The 16,713-nt window shown below is 54.1% G+C and overlaps 1 protein-coding gene across 7 annotated transcripts in view; it reads left to right on the top strand.

Annotated features, from left to right (window-relative positions):
* The window catches only part of ADAR (adenosine deaminase RNA specific), a 38,745-nt gene extending 23,641 nt beyond the window's left edge, over nt 1-15,104 (top strand). For 4 of the 7 annotated variants that reach the window (XM_055324541.1, XM_055324547.1, XM_055324542.1 and 1 more), the window contains 13 exons: nt 115-298; nt 725-873; nt 1,410-1,554; nt 1,657-1,847; nt 8,148-8,373; nt 8,605-8,776; nt 9,071-9,164; nt 9,606-9,728; nt 9,980-10,113; nt 11,606-11,788; nt 12,072-12,184; nt 12,451-12,578; nt 12,676-15,104. In XM_055324541.1, the coding sequence (XP_055180516.1) occupies nt 115-298; nt 725-873; nt 1,410-1,554; nt 1,657-1,847; nt 8,148-8,373; nt 8,605-8,776; nt 9,071-9,164; nt 9,606-9,728; nt 9,980-10,113; nt 11,606-11,788; nt 12,072-12,184; nt 12,451-12,578; nt 12,676-12,913 (2,080 nt within the window). In that variant the 3' untranslated portion in view covers nt 12,914-15,104. The remainder of the gene's footprint in view (nt 1-114; nt 299-724; nt 874-1,409; nt 1,555-1,656; nt 1,848-8,147; nt 8,374-8,604; nt 8,777-9,070; nt 9,165-9,605; nt 9,729-9,979; nt 10,114-11,605; nt 11,789-12,071; nt 12,185-12,450; nt 12,579-12,675) is intronic. The other 3 variants (XM_055324545.1, XM_055324546.1, XM_055324544.1) reach the window with 2 other exon arrangements.
* Nucleotides 15,105-16,713: the final 1,609 nt, after the last annotated feature.

Consider the following 16,713-nt stretch of genomic DNA (forward strand, 5'->3'; position numbering starts at 1 on the left):
AGGCAGGGACTGAGCCCCTCTGTATCAGGGGAGGCTCCAGGGTGCAGGGCCCTATGGAGAGGGTGGCAGGGATGGCTGGGCCTGTGCTCACACATCTACTCACTTTCTGTCAAGATTTAAATTCCAAGTCATCATTGGTGGCCGAGAGTTCCCCCCAGCTGAAGCTGGCAGCAAGAAGGTAGCCAAGCAGGATGCAGCCCTCAAAGCCATGACAATCCTGCTTGAGGAAGCGAGAGCCAAGGACAGTGGAAGACCAGAAGAACCCTACGACTGCTCCATGGAGAAGGGATCTGAGAAGGTAGGCATCCTGCCCTCTGGGAGGCTGCTGTGTGCTGCCCACATCCCCAATGTAGTGGCATGTCAACTGACTGCCACAGGTGGTCTGAACGCAAGCAGCTGGCCCCCTCCCGCCTCAGCCCCATTTCAGCTGCACTCCCCCCTCACACCCAGCATTCCTGTTTGCCCACCTCCCAGCCCAACTGGAATTACAGGTTCCAGGCTTAGAAACAAACTTAACGATGACCCAATCCAAGTTCCATTGTTAGCAGATAAGACATGAGACCCAAAACGTTCCAGTAGCTCACCCTTTCCTGCCCAGAAACCCCCTCAACACCCTTCCCTTGGAAAGCTAGCCCTTGCGGGTAGCTCAGCCCTCACCATTCTCTACCAGGATGGCCTGGCCTGTGGTTTCTCAGCTCTTTCTCCTGTGTCTCGTTCTCTCCAGACTGCAGAGGCCCAGCCCAGCACCCCTTCAGCGACATCCTTCTTTTCTGGGAAGAACCCCGTCACTACCTTGCTTGAGTGTGTGCACAAGCTGGGGAGTTCCTGTGAATTCCGCCTCCTGTCCAGAGAAGGCCCTGCCCATGACCCCAAGTACATCTCTTGTGTCATGTATCTCCACTGAGGTTTTCTCAGATGAGAGATACATTCTTCTGCTTGCCTCCTGAGAGATGGCAGATTAACCCACTGAGCAGCCACACCTGTTTGCAGTATGGAAAGTGGGGAGCCGCAAGGCATGCTTGCTGCTGTGGAGCAGACAGTCTGGGATTAGGAACTCAGAAGACGAAGCAGGGACCAAGCACTAGGGAGACTCTCAGCTTGGCAGTTATGGTGGCGAGTCTGAAAGGCAGCCTCGGCTCCGCACACCGATGTGTTCACGAGGAGGGCTCCCCGGAGGAGGCACAGCCAGCTTGATGCTCACATGTTACATTGGGGTCAGCCAGGCTGAGAGGCCGGGGGCAGAGGAGGGTGGAGGGTGCTGACTCGTCGAGGCAGAGGAGCTGTGTGGCCAAGGCCCAGGGGCAATGGGTGCGAAGCCGTGCCAGGTGGTAGAGGATGGCCCAGCGGGGGTGAGGTGGGTCTTTCCTGTCAGCACCTCTTTAACCCTGGCCCTTCTGCTCTCTTGCCAGGTTCCAGTACTGTGTCGCCATGGGAGCCCATACTTTCCCCACTGTGAGTGCCCCCAGCAAGAAGGTGGCCAAGCAGATGGCCGCAGAGGAAGCCATGAAGGCTCTGCATGGAGAGGCAACCAGCTCGGCCACTTCTGAAACCCAGGTGGGCCGTTGGAGCGACCGCGCAGCTCAGGCCCACCCGCGCATCCCTTTTCATGTCCGAGAGTGCTCATGGCTCCTCTCTGTGTGACCAATTCTCCTTCAGCCCGGGGGCACGAACACAGAGTCGTTTGATAACCTGGAGTCCGGGATGCCCAACAAGGTCAGGAGGATTGGTGAGCTGGTCAGATACCTGAACACCAACCCCGTGGGTGGCCTGTTAGAGTACGCCCGCTCCCACGGCTTTGCAGCTGAGTTCAAGTTGGTCGACCAGTCCGGCCCTCCACATGAGCCCAAGTGAGTGTCCAGGCCCCAACACGGCCACATGCACCCTGGGGAGGGGGTGAGGAAGGGCAGTGGGACCACGGTGCCGGGAGGGTGGGCCCCAGAGGACCCGCAGTGGCCGTCCAGAGAGTAGTCACTCTTGCAGCAAGTATGCTCCTTTTTAATGTTTCTAGCTAATTTTAGTTTTTAAAGGAATATGTATATGCATAGGAAATCATTGAGGCTGGTTGAAATCGTCTGCAGAGAAAATACCCTTTCTATCTCAGTGCTGGTTCCTCCCTAGACTCATCCTGGTACCAGTTTCTTGAGTACTTCTAGAAGTTTCCATGCATATATTGGTACATTTTCTTTTCATTTTGCTTTTTAAACAAAAAATAAGCATCAGTGCTCTCTCCATCCTATACCCGGCCCCCTTACTTACCACTGAGACTTAAGGTCATCACATATCTCAGATACACACACCTATCAGACTTCTTTTATAGCTACATATTTCTGTATTTTTCCTGAAATTTTTTTTTTTAAACCTACACTCTACACCCAAAGTGGGCTCATTGTGAGCCCAAGATCAAGAGTCACACGCCCCGTGGACTGATCTGGCCAGGCACCGCCTACAGCCACATGTTTTGTTGAATAGATACTTTTACAGCTTTAAAGTTGTTTTATCAAGCAAGAGGTCTTTCCTAAAACAGACGCCCACGTATCCACCACCTAGTTTAAGAAAGAGAACATTGCTATTGGTGTCGAAGGCTTTTCATTACGGATTTAAGCAGCATCCAGCACCATGTGGGTTGGACAATGTCTTGCTCCTAGAAGCACTCTCCGTGTCTGAGTCTGCTCGCATGTGCAGGCATGTCCAAGGCAGACATTTTCAGGAGAGGGATTTCTGGGCAATAGGGCATGTACAGTTTTTTTAAGGGTTTTGTTTGCTCTCCCCTCCTAGGCGTCCCAACACAACAAAATGTGATAACTTCACATGTCTGTGCATCCTTCCAGAGCATCTTCATACAAACGCCAGCCACGCTGGCACATTTCCCCTTTTGTTACAGGGAAGCACATATGTGCATTCATACCTGCCTTGCTTTTTTGTATCTAACAGAATAATCTCAGGATGTTTTCCATAGCACCTTCTGTTCCTTGCATGAAATTGCTCCTGTAGCGTCCCAGGGCACAGGCAAATGCTGCCACTAGCCCCAGTGACCAATATGTGGATCCTTTCCATGCTTTACTATTACAGACAGTGCTGCTGTGAATAACATCTTCAGATGCAGCTAAACTTTGATAAACATTGCCGAATTTTCCTCTAATGAGATTATACCAGTTTATGCTTCCATCGGCAGTAAAGAATGGCCCGTCCCCTTGGCCATGATCACTATGGAACCACAGGTCTCCCCCGCAGTCAACAAAGAGAGCATTCCTTTGAAATTGCTGTCCAACCAGCGCTGAACGCTATTTTCACTTCTTGCCTTTTTCCGTAAAAGCAAAAACCGTCTTCAGATTTCTTTTGGTTGTGGTGGAAACAAGTACTTCTATAGGTCTTTAGTAAAAGGGGAGTGGCATAACACAGACTTTTGGAGACGGGATTTCTGATTCAAAATTTTTATTTTGCCGTTGTAAAATGTGAGAGGTGGTGTCTCAGTGCCATGCAAAGATTAGTCTGTATGGGTTGGACAATGGTAAAAAAAAAAGTGCGTCTGAAGTCAAAAGCCAGCAGCTTATTTCATGGTGAACCAGAGCTGTTCCCAGTAGCCAGGGGACACGTGGATACCCGTGTCCTTGTTACTTCTCAGTGCGTTGGCACCACCATCTGATGCCATCTGTTAAGACAGAGGACGTGGGGATGGGAAGCTTCCGTCATTTGCAAATGCTGTGATCGAGTACCTGAACTGTATGTGAGAAGCGGGAAGAAATATCAGAGCCAGAGGGGAAGTCAGGAAAGCAGGGAATTGTGAAATAACTAAAAACTTCGGAACTTCTCCACAGGAAGTAGTAGTCAGCAATTCAAAGATAAAGTAGAAGAAAGCCTATTTGCAATAGCAACTAAGCAGATATAAGACCTTGGCACATTCTGAGCAGGAAACATGCAGGCTCTGATGCTCTGTGATCAGATAGGAGAGCACAGCTGTCCCCAGGTTAGTCTTTGCCTTTCACATGATCCCAGTAAAGTCAGTGGCAGAATTGATTTCTTTATTTTAGACCTGGAAGACCTGATTCCCAGATTCATATGAAAAGTCCATGTGGGAGAGTAGCCAGAAAGTTCTGATGGAGGGATGAGCTGCACGGTCTGTGGCGCATTGGCCGGTGGGCGGAAGCAGGGAGAGCTCAGCCTCATGGAGCCCCTCACAGCAGACACGGATGCAGACAGGGCTGTGGGTGGGGGCTGGGGAAGCTGCCTGCCGCATCTCAACAAAAGATGTCGCGTGGTGTGGTGTCTCCAGCTGCACGGGAGCGCCCGGCCAGCTCGGTTGGTGGAGCGCGTGCCTCTTGATCTTGGTGTTATGGGTTCGAGCCCTATGTTGGGTGTAGAAATTGCTTAATAATAAAATCTTAAAAATATATACATAGAATCATAAAGTCTCTAGGTAAAAGCAGGGCTTTTAGTTTTAGAGTTTTGGAGCAGCAAAGCCTTTCCACTCAAGATATAAAGTCAGAAGGAAAAAGATGGAGGTGTGGCTGTCAGGAGACTTGGTGTGTCTACAAAGAACCGCCTGAGGATGAAACATTAGGGGCTCATTTCTTTCAGAAGGAGTTCTTTTCCAATTCAGTGGGAGAACCAAGTGTGCGAACTGTATGCTCCCAGGAAAGCTTGGAGATGTATTAACAGGGATGGTGCTCAGCCTCACCTGTAAGGGAGGCAACCGTCTGCAAGCTCACAGTGTCTATGATGTCTCTCGTCCTGGTGCTTCGGCCGAGAGTGGTGAGGGTGCTGTCTGTAAGGGCATCTCTGGCCTCTGCCATCTGCAGGCCTGCTGGACCGGGCACCCACCTGGCATGGAGCAGCACGTGGCCCCGAGCCAGAGCCGTGTGAGTGTACGCATGCGTGTGCCGCCGTCTGGGCCACGGTGCTTAGAAGCAGCAGGCTGGGTGTGCACAGGGCGGTGAGCAGAGTCCTCTCTGCAGGGGTGGAAAGCAGCCACAGCATTTGCTTCAGGAAATGAGGGACATTCTCCTGACATGTTCTTCACTGTTTGAATTTTTACCTGTGTGGTAACAAACTGCTTGATTTTGAAAGGTCGTTGAAGGAGAAAAGCTCACAAAGTGGTCTTATTTTAAATTTGTCTTCATAGTAAAGGGATGTTACTCATTTCTTCATGTGTGTACGTTTTCTGTTTCTGTTGACATGAACTTCCATTCATGTCCTTGTGGCTTTTACTGACCTTGCATGTAAGAGCATCACCATGATGAGAAGGGCATCTCGCACATGGACCCAAGGCACCAGGGAAGGCCCTTGTGCCCCTGCTGTGGGTGTGCAGGCTCCGCGAGGCCTGCTCCCCGCCTGCCCTTGGCACTCAGTGGCCCTCCCAGGTCATCATCCTCACTCTGCATACATGCGTGCTGTCCATCTCCTCTTTGCCTTCCGTAAAACCCTGCCAAGGACTTCCTGTGAGCCAGGTGGAGGGCATGGGGACTGCCCCTGAACATGGCAGATGTCCCCCGGCCCTGCACCCCGCACCCTGCAGCAGTGCCCAGGCACCTCAGGGCAGGGGCCGGGCACTGCCCCTGTGGCCACCGTCACTGGCCCACTGGCAGAACACACACACTCACCCTCTGTCTTCCCTTCTCTCTATCCTTCTTGGCAACCTGGACATCAGGACTTTGGCACATCCCTGCCAGAAAGCACGAGGTGTATAGTGTGGCCCCGGACTCCCTTCCAGCTTCCTGGCGCTTCCCCTGGACCTGTCTGGTCTGACATGCCCCAAATAGAGCTCTTGGGCTCTTTACCCTCTTTACCCTCTTTTCCCCTGGTCCTTCCCATTTCCATAGGTGCCCTCACTATCCACCCAGTTGCTCAGGCCAAAAACCTAGGTGTGAATCATCGTCTCTACCCCCTTCACACCCTGCAAGCAAACCAGCCTTGGGTTCTGTGTGTTGGATGCATGGTTCTCCAGACCCTCCCCTCTGTTCACTCAGAGAATGTTTATGGACTATGTTCCCTTTGGACAGGAGCCAGATTTGAATCAGTAAGGCCTCCTATGTTGCATGTTGAAAAGACCTCAAGTCAAGAATCCGCTTGGTGTGGCCTGACCTAGGAAGGACCTGGGGATGGCGAAGAGAAAGCCAGAAGTCGTGGGAAGGGGCTGGTTAACCCCAAAGCCTGTGGCGGGAGGCTGGGTGTCTATACTGGCCGCAGAAAGCCTTCCTGGGAACTGTCTTTTTTTTTTTTTTTTTTTAATGGGGACTGTCTCTTGCTCCCCATCCCCACTGGCCCCCTTCGGCGTTTTCGCTATTTTCATTACTAAATTCTCTTTCCCACTGTAAGAAAACCATGGTCGACCCTTTGCTCTCTTCGGATTCCCACCAAAACCCCCCTTCCTTACTCTAAACAATGACTCCCATCACACTTGAGAAATAGCATCGATGATATGACAGATACCTTATCTTTCCATGGTCAAACCCTCCTGCCTGCATCTGCACAGGTGTGAGGGACCCAGCCCCCTCCCCATGCCTTGTGCCCTCTTCCATGCACCACCTCCCTCCCTCACCCCTGCATGCCACAGCCATTCCCAATTATGATGGCCCCTGCGCCCCTCACCACCACACCTCTCCTCACCTTCTGTGTCTTTGCTTCTTGAGCTCACTGTGCCCCTCAGTCCAGGAAAAGGTTAACCTTGGGTTCCCTGCGGCTGCTGTAGAGCCCAGTGCAGCGTGAAGGGTTCCAGCTCCATGACCACAACCTGTACCATGTATAGTTCGGTACACATACAGGCACACCTCATTTTACTGCGCTTTGCTTATCACAGCTTCACAGGCGCTGGGATCTTTTATGGATGGAAGGTTTGTGGCAAGTCTGCATCGAGCAGCCCAACAGCATTTGCTCACTCTGTGTCTCTGTCACATTGTGGTGATTCTCCCAATAATTTCCATTATTACAGTGAGTAATCTGATCAGTGATTACAACCTGCTAAAAGTGCAATTGATGGTTAGCCTTTTTTTTTCTTAGCAATAAAGTTCTTTTGAATTAAGGAATATATATTGTTTTTTTAGAACTAAAGTTATTGCACACCTGAGAGACTCAGTGTAGTGTAAACATGACTTTTATGGGTACCCAGAAGCCAAAACATTTATTTGACTTGCTTTATTGTGATACTGGCTTTATTGCCATGGTCTGGAGCTGAGCCCACGAGGTCTCTGTGGGGAGCCTGCCTCTGTATGTGTGTGTGTGTGTGTGTATCTTTGTGTATAGAATTCATGTTCGTTTCAAACACATGGAACAGGCATGAGGTTCCCTCGAGTCTCAGGCAAAGGTCCTGCCCAGTTTGGCCCCCCACTGCTTTCTGGCCTTTCTCATGCCACGTCCCTCTCCTTCATGGAGCCTCCTGCAGCCACCAGCCCCCACACACCTGCTGGCAGAGGAAGGTGCACAGGCACGCAGCCACATAGGATGAGCAGGGCATCGTGGGAAGCTTGGTGTGAACATGAAGGTTGATTCCTTTTACAGCCTGAGCCAGTGAATGTCGAAAATGAAGCCTCACATGCAGGTGGATTATCCAAAGTGGAATTCCCCCCCCAGCAGTTCAGGATGTGGTTGTACACTACGATTCTGAGACCTTGGCTGGTGGAAAGCTGAGGTCCTTCTGTATAGCAGATCATGACCTTTCGACCACTCCACGTTGCATCCTGTCGGGAAGTGAATAGGGAAAAGAATCTGGCACCTTCAGAGGTAGGGCAGTAGACAGCAGTGATTCAAGTAGGGAGAGAGCATCCCACTCCTTTCTGCTTAGGGTACAAAGAAAAGTCTGCACTTGGCATTATCTCTAAACCCCTCCTGGTACTTGATAACCTCCTTTACAGTGGAGGCTTAGAGCCTCTGCGGGCTGGTGCCTTGTCCACGTTGAAGGGCACAATGATGTCACCCAGTTCTGGAGCCACCCTTGATTTGTCGCAGGTGACTTAATGGCGCTCAAAGTTTCCTTTTGAAATGTTTGACGTTTGAGCAAAGTCATTTTAGAGAGAAATACTCAGTAGGTAAGAGAGCAGGTGGTATCTGATCTATCAGAAGTGTCAGGCACCGGTGCCCTGAGTCTGGGAAACGCTGCCTTAGAAACAGCTGTCGGGTCGGGTGCTTGTCTTTATCCCCTGCTTCTCATCCCAAAGGTTCGTTTACCAGGCAAAAGTTGGGGGTCGCTGGTTCCCAGCCGTCTGCGCACACAGCAAGAAGCAAGGCAAGCAGGAAGCAGCAGATGCGGCCCTCCGCGTCTTGATTGGGGAGAACGAGAAGGCAGAGCGCATGGGTTTCACAGAGGTAACCCCAGTGACAGGGGCCAGTCTCAGAAGAACTATGCTCCTCCTCTCCAGGTCCCCAGAAGCACAGCCAAAGACAGTTAAGACGTCTACTTTTGGTGCTATCTTTTTTTGGGGGTCCTGCTAACTCCTCTCTGGGTAGAGTTGGCTCTTAACTTGCTGTCCTGTGACATAGTCCTGGGCTTTCATTTGTACCTCGGTGGTACGCAGAGCTGGGACAAGCACAGCGAGAGGGAAAGGCGGCTCGGCCGAGAGCTCTCGGCCTGCCAGGCCCCAGCGCAGCGGCCCTGACACAGCCTTGTGCCCACAGCTCCCCCTCACCGGCAGCACCTTCCACGACCAGATAGCCATGCTGAGCCACCGCTGCTTCAACGCCCTCACTAATAGCTTCCAGCCTTCCCTGCTGGGCCGCAAGATCCTGGCCGCCGTCATCATGAAGAAGGCCTCTGATGACCTGGGGGTGGTGGTCAGCCTGGGGACAGGTCAGTGAGGGCCTCCTGGAGGGCCATGAGGGTGCATCTGGGGTGCAGGAGGCCCACTCCGACCTCAGCCCCTAACCAATAGCCTCTGTCCCCAGGGCGCCTGGGCACAGGTCTGTGATTCCTGCAGGTGGGACAGAGCCCCTGGGATCCCGGGCGCTCTCTGTGCTCAGCAGGGCATCTGCTTCTCCCTCCCCTATGCACACTCCCGTTCTCTCCCAAAGAAAAAGACAAAGAGCCTGCCTGTTCAGCCTCTCTTCCCTTGGAAATACGACATTTGCTTTGCATGCCTTCCAGGGAACCGCTGTGTGAAGGGGGACTCTCTCAGCCTGAAGGGGGAGACTGTCAACGACTGCCATGCAGAGATCATCTCCCGGAGGGGCTTCATCAGGTGGGCAAGTGGGGCCCCACCAGAGCCTTGGACTGCCCCTGCCATGGAACCCGCCGTCTACAGCCTCCCTCCTCCCTCCACCTCTGCTTCAGCCCCTTTCTCAAAAACCGCACAGTAACCTCCTGGTCCTCAGGGCTGTAGGGGTAAAGAGGCCATGCACTGGCCCATCTGCCTGGCCCTGTAGGTTACCTGGGGAGGCATCAGCCCCGTGGGCCTGGAACCCCCTAGAGCCCCCAGGTTGGGCACTGGGATCCCTACGGCTGCCAGAGCAAGGCACTCTTGGCAGACATGAACTGGTTGAGAGGCTGGCTTCACTGGACAAGGGGTCCCCAACACCTATCCCCCGTGAGAACCCGCGGACAGCCAGCACCTCTCGGGCTTCCTTTTTGGGGCCACATCCCTGAACTGGGGCTGTTGTCCTAGCCAGAGCTCCCCTCGTAGGTTTCTCTACAGTGAGCTGATGAAGTACAACCCCCAGACCGCAAAGGAGAGCATCTTTGAGCCTGCCAAGGGAGGAGAAAAGCTCCAAATAAAAAAGAGCGTCTCGTTCCATCTGTACATCAGGTCTGTATAGTCTGTGGCCGCCATGTGGGCCCTGCCAGGCTCCAGGGTTGGGTCTCCAAACACGCTCCTGGCCCAGAGCCATTCACTGAGCCACTCTCAGCTCTGTGATCGAGGTAATACCACTAGGTACAGCCCGCGGGAGGCTTCTGGAAAGGCCCCTCGTGTCCACCACACCTGGCTGTTCTCAAGCCCCTGAAAACTGGAGGGACCCACTCCACAGGCGAACTTTGACAGATGCCCCTATTCTATAGCACGGCCCCATGCGGGGATGGCGCCCTCTTTGACAAGTCCTGCAGTGACCGTGCTGTGGAGAGCACAGATTCCCGCCATTACCCTGTCTTTGAGAACCCCAAACAAGGCAAGCTTCGTACCAAGGTGGAGAACGGTGAGTGACACTCGCCCGCCCTATTTCCCTCAGGAAGGCTCCACGGAGCCCCAGGCCCATCACAGGCATGTGGCATAGCTGCCAGGCTTTTGCTGTTGGTTGCTAGAGCTTGAAGATCTGTTTGCTGGGAGGGGGCTGACCCGGGGTCAGGGGTGGTGTGTAGGAGGGCCAGGATTCCACGCTGAATCTGCTAGTCAAGGAGATCTCCGAGTCAGGGCATGGAGACACCCCCCTGGCGCTCAGGGCAGGAACCTGGCTGGAGACAGGTCGCTTTCCTATAGTTGATCTTTGTGGCGGGGTGGGGGGGACCACTTGGGGGGTGGGCAGCAGGGATACAGGACCAAGCTGCAAGGAGTCATGGAGGTGGGCACCAAGTGTATCGTTCCCTCTGATGTACTGGCTCCTCCTCCCCCGGGCCAGGGAAGGGGGCTCCTCATGCCTGCCCCCCATCCTCAGCTTAGTTACCTCCTTGTCCAAAACCCACAGAGCTGCCCAGGACCCAGCAGCTTACTCTGGGGCGCGTCCCCAGGACCAGGGCGCGTCCCCTAATAAGCATTAGGGCATGCTTATTCATAACAGTGAGAGTGGGAACCATCCCAGTGTCTATCCACGGGTGAACAAACAAAACAGGGTTCATGCACACGGTGCAGCCCTGAGAAAGCAGCCAGTCACTGAAGGTCATACATTCTGTGGCTATGTTTATGTGAAACATCTGGGACATAGGGACACTTTCTGCAGAGACAGAAAGTAGATTTGTGGTTGCCTGGGTCCTGGGCTGGAAGGGATTGGTGGAGACGAGGATGCTTCTTTAGAGGGTGGTGAACAGTTCTAAACTGGACCATGGGGAGGGCCACATGCCCCGTGAATATACTACACACCATTTAACTGTGCACTTTACATTGGTAAGTTGTATCTCAATAAAGTTATTTAAAATAAATCAGTGCCCTATAGCAGTTTCCCACCACACTTCACACACAAGCCACACCCACACACACACGCACATGGCTCAGGCCCACTGGCTGTTTGTCAGCAGCCTGGACAACTGAACCTCTCGGTGCCTCAGGCCCTTGGCTTGTGCTGTTCTCCGTGTCTGAAACCCTCTTACTCAGCCATTGCTTCTCCTTTGTCTTTGCTACCCTGGCAGTTCCACCCAGAAGCCCCCTGCCATCTGCACCATCACTCCCTCCCAGTCTTCTGGCACTGTTCAGAGTTCTCATGTCTGTATGGTTTTGCTGGCTTACCATTTCTCTGCCCCTTTCTGCTGCCTCACCCCCACATACATCCCAGGAGCATGGGGATCTTCCAGTTTTGCTAGCTGTGGGCCACAGCACTGAGTCCAATGTCTGGTGCATAGTAGATGCTGAGGAATCTGTGAACAGTGGCTCAGTGAGCAGCCTTGGTCCCAGCATGAGGGCCATCAACCCCGCACTGGGGAGTGGTCTGGCCCCAGCACCCCCAGCGTCCCTGTGGCTCTAACCAAGTCACTCCATAGGGGAAGGCACGATTCCCGTGGAGTCCAGTGACATTGTGCCCACGTGGGACGGCATCCGGCTTGGGGAGAGGCTCCGCACCATGTCATGCAGTGACAAGATCCTTCGCTGGAACGTGCTGGGCCTTCAGGGGGCGCTGCTAACCCACTTCCTGCAGCCCGTGTATCTCAAGTCAGTCACTCTGGGTAAGGGCCCATCGCTGCCTGCCTGCCCAGTGACAGAGACTGCCGCAGGGTCTGGGCTTCCTTGCCACTGCCAACCCCCACCCCCTGCCCCCAGCCTGGAGCCCGATGTGTTGTGCCTGTGGCTTGAGTGGACACATGCCCTGTGCAGCCCCACCCACGAGGCCTGCCAATGAGGGTGCCACCTCTGTCTCAACAGCACTCCCCAGCCCCCTCTTTGCCCCCCATAAACCTCTCAGCAACACCCGGCGCAAACACAGGGGCACACACCTCCATTTCCTCACAGGCTACCTGTTCAGCCAAGGACATCTGACTCGTGCCATCTGCTGCCGTGTGACGAGGGACGGTAGTGCCTTTGAGGACGGGTTGCGGCCCCCCTTCATTGTCAACCACCCCAAGGTGCTCCCTCCCTTTTCCCTTGACCTTCACTGTGGGCAGGGGAGGAATGTCGTGGGTTTCCCGGGAGCTGGTCCTCTGCACTCTCGGACACCAGGGGCTTGCTTCTTAGGTTGCAGCATATTTGCATACAGTTAGGGTTCACCAAACAGCATCCCAGACCAGGAGAAAGACCCCCAGCTGCCCCCTCTGCCCCAGGGGCCCTGAATCCCTGCAGCAGGACTTCCCAGAAGGCCTCCATCTTCTCCCTCCCACCCCCGGACTCCTAGGTGGGCCGAGTGAGTGTGTACGACTCCAAGAGGCAGTCCGGGAAGACAAAGGAGACGAGCGTGAACTGGTGCCTGGCTGACGGCTACGACCTCGAGATCCTGGATGGGACCCGAGGCACCGTGGACGGGTGAGGCCCAATCCACCATGCCCCCCCCCCACATGCCTCCCACAAGCCCCCCCCCTTCTCTGGACCCCGGGGACTCACCAGCGCCTCCGTCCCCCAGGCCACGGAATGAACTGTCACGTGTCTCCAAGAAGAACATTTTCCTCCTGTTCAAGAAGCTGTGCTCGTTCCGGTACCGCAGGGATCTTCTCAGACTCTCGTATGGCGAGGCCAAGAAAGCCGCCCGAGACTATGAGCTCGCCAAGAACTACTTCAAGAAGAGCCTCAAGGACATGGGTTACGGGAACTGGATCAGCAAGCCCCAGGAGGAGAAGAACTTTTACCTCTGCCCCGTGTGAGGGGGGCCGGGGCCGGGGGGCCACACAGCTGGGCCATAGCTTCCTCATCTCTTCAGTCTCGGGGAAGGGAGGGGATCCTTGTCTTTTCCTTTTTTCTTTTTTTTTTTTTTTTAATTTTTTGGTGGGAGCAGATTGATGACCCTGAGAACCACCAGCCCCCTGCCCTTTCTGTGGCAAGGGAGGCCCGTCTTCTCCTGCTGCACAAGCACGAGGGCCTATGGCCCACCTCCCGCTCAGCCCCACTTCGGTGTCCACGTCCTCTGCCGTGTGTTTGCTGCACCAACTCTCACCCTCCAGGTCAGGCCCCCATCCGCCATCTGTGCTGAGTTCTGCAGGGCCAGAGGTTTCACTGGTGATTCTGCAGGCCCCTCCGTCTCCCCTCTGCCCTTTTGCAATTCCCTCATGATCACTAAGCTTCTCCTTTTCCTCCAAGATCATAAGAGGTGAACTTACAGAATTCGGTGAAATACACAAGGACATGGTTGTAAAACTGCGGTTCATTAATTCCCAGGGCGGGCACGTCCCGAGTCTGCAGGTGATGTCCAGTGACCTTAGGGTCTTGCACTTTAGCCAGCAGGGAGGGCTGGGCTGCCGAGAGGGCCAGCAAGGCCTAGGGGTGGCCCCTGCCGTAGCAAACGCCCCATGGGGTGACACCGTCCGCCCCAGGGAGCACAGACATGCCTCACGACACCGCCAGCTCAGCTGTCCTCCAGAAGCATTCCTATGGATTTGTCAGGCCAGCAGGGCACAGATCCCAGTGCACAGCAAGGGTTCTTGCAGGGCAAGTCCTTGGCTCAGATAATCAGGACTTAGAATCAGGGCAGATCAATCATGTTGGGTCAGATCACTGTACCACCCAGTACCCTCATGACTGCACCTGAGAAAGTTGACCAAGTCATGGGTAAATTAGGAGTTTTTAAAAATGTCATAAATGTTGATTCTTAACTGCTACAGATAATCTGTAATTGCACAGAATTTAAAGTCAGACCTAATTTTCCATTTATCAAGTGCTCCTGTTTGCCAGCTTGCTTCAGAAGGGCCAGCCATGGCCTGAGGTCTCCTGGCCTATCAGGGAATCTTTGTAGGATGGATGCTCAACAGCAGTTAAAACCCTGTGAGCCGGGACCCCCACCTCCCCCTCCCCGTCCATACCTCAGGCTTGTGGTGACTCCCAGGGTCAGAGCCTACAGTGTCTCTGGAGGCTGGCTCGATCCTGCATCAGCCACACCCCACCTCCAGGGGTGCCCCCTTCACTGCCTGACAGCACCCGGGCCTGTGCCCTCACATGATTTTCCCTCCGCCCCTACACCCCACAGACTACTGACAAGGCCACCCTGTCTGGCCCTCCTCTTCAGTGGTAGATACACCCACACTTTTGTTCTTGTGGCTACTATTTCCTCTGTGCTTTTGACCAAAAATTGACCAAAATTAAAAGAAAAAAGAAACATTCAAGTTTTTTTAAAGTATACTAAAGATCTCTGTGGAACAGCCAGGTGTCTCAAGGAACTGGTAGGGAAACGGTGCCTACTTATGGGGCGGAGGGGCCTGGCCCCATCCTGCGCACCTGCTGGGGGCACATGAGGCCTGTCTTGCCCAACGTGGCTCGTCCCCCAGGCTCTTCAGACTGGAGGGTCTGGCCTACTGACCCCACAGAACGTCCAGACCCTCTGCTCCATCTTGGGTGTTAGAATTTCCATCAGAGCCCCACTCAGCCCAAGGTCAGATGAGACGCATCTGGTTTCTGCCGTAGGAAGGGGGCACAGCATCCTGTGCTCATGTGTGTGCTGGAGACGAGCCCACGTGCGGCCTGTGTCCCCGCGCCCCTCGGGGCACAGCTCCTGTCCACAGTGCTCACCTTTTTGTCAAATCTTTGTTTTTAGTAACCAGGACGCCCTTCTTCCTTTTTTAAAATGATCTTTGTAGTTGATTTGTCTGAACTGTGGCTATTGTGCATTCTCTGAATAATCACTTGTGAAAATTGTCGCTGCTTGAAGCTATTTCCTTTACTCTCGTTGAGCGACTGTTGGTTTGGGTCCTGGTGTGACTCCAAGAGCAGATTGGAAAGAGCCCAAGCACAGACTTGGTGCTACCGGGGCTGCAGTCAGGTTTACGATTCCACTTTGATGTGTCCCCTGATAACCGTGACTAACAATATACATTCCTCATAAATAAAGAAAAATCTGAATTGTTAGAAAGTTTCCTGTCTTCGCTTCCCCGGGAAGGGAGAGTGGGGGCAAGGGGGCCAAGGTCCTGGGGTTTCTGGGGCTTTCCTCTCCGTCCTTTCCTGACTGCCCCGGCCCCACACCCAGCGCCCCCACAGAGCCTCCAGGTTAACACCTTGTGCTTGGAGATGTGGGATGCAGGATTCCAGCCTGGGTGGGAAAACCACCTGTGACACAACATCTCAAGTCATGTGCATCACCCCTACTCTGTTGGGGCGTGTTTTTCTCCAGCCCAACCCCAAACAGTACTCCCGGCAGCAGCCATCCCACCTGTAGGAAGATGCATGTTTGGAACAAGTCTCTGGCCGGGCTGCCGTCTTAGGAGACCTGCCATGGCCTTCAGCTTGGGGAAGGCACCGGATCATATTCCTGCAGGGCGTCAGAGGGAATGTGCCCCTTTCCACATGGTGACAGCCCAGAGGCTAGCACACTCATCCCTTACTTTTTAACATGCTGTCCTCCTAGAGGACACAGAGTCATGGTGAAGCCTCCTTCCCCATCCACTGCAGATGGGACAGTGGAGGCAGGAGGGCCGGTGATGTGTTTGGGGGCTTGTAAGGGGCCACAGCTGTGCATGGGTGTCATTCGTGATCTGCCGAGACCAGTGCTGAGTTGGCTGGATGGTTTCTGAGGACAGCAAAGGAGAATGCCTCCCGCACCAGGATGTACCAGGGACCTCTTGGTGACTCCCGATCCCCTACCCTCCTACCCCTCTACCCCCTGGGGGTTTGAAGACACAGATAATTTCCTTTCTTCACACCTAACTTGAGCACCAGACCTGTGTGTGTGGAGGGAAGGAGCCTATCCCTGCCACCAGCTCTGAGGGCCTGGGAGAGACAGGGCTGGAGCACAGGGCAGCCAGGGGTGGTCAGCTCACAGGTCTGCCCTCTGTTCCCATTGACCTGTGTTCCATCAGGGGCCACAGTTGAATGATGCCTCCAGGTCGAGACCCAGGGCAGACCAGGGTCCTAGGGACCATGCAGCCTGCAACCTTGACCTCCCCGCACAGATGAGCTGCAAGGAGACCCCATGGATCCTGCCTCCAGGCCCTTCTAGAGGAGCGTCCCCAGGAGCAGCCTCAGCTCTGCTGCCCCAGGTCCAGCCATTTCTTCCCCAGCGACTAGAGTCCTTGTAAAGCACAAATCCCAGAAATCAAAGTAACTGCTCACCTTCAGGTTCTCATACTTTCATGCCTCACAAGTCCAATTTCTCCAGCTCCCCTCACCCCCTGCTTTCCCACATCTGCCAACCCTGCCCCCAGATACAACAGAGACAAGACGTCTTTGGAAACAACTTTTCTTTGCGAGAATCTTGAGTTCCTAATGAATCTGGCCTGGCTAGACCAGTGCAAATATTCCAGAAGCACAGACAGGGGAGGCCAAGGCCAGGCAGGAAGCTCGGGGTCGGGGGGCACCTCAGCAACTCCTAGACCTGCAGTCCCTTAGGAGCCACAGGACATTCACCCTGGCCACTCGGGCCTGCTGGCCAAACACTGAAAAGTGCCACTGGCTCTCACTCCGGCCTGGGCACGTGATGGGCAACACCTGCTGGACCAAGGGACTGTGTGGCCATGCCTGA

Source organism: Nyctereutes procyonoides, unplaced genomic scaffold, assembly GCF_905146905.1.
Source record: "Nyctereutes procyonoides isolate TBG_1078 unplaced genomic scaffold, NYPRO_anot_genome, whole genome shotgun sequence".
NCBI lineage: Eukaryota > Metazoa > Chordata > Mammalia > Carnivora > Canidae > Nyctereutes > Nyctereutes procyonoides.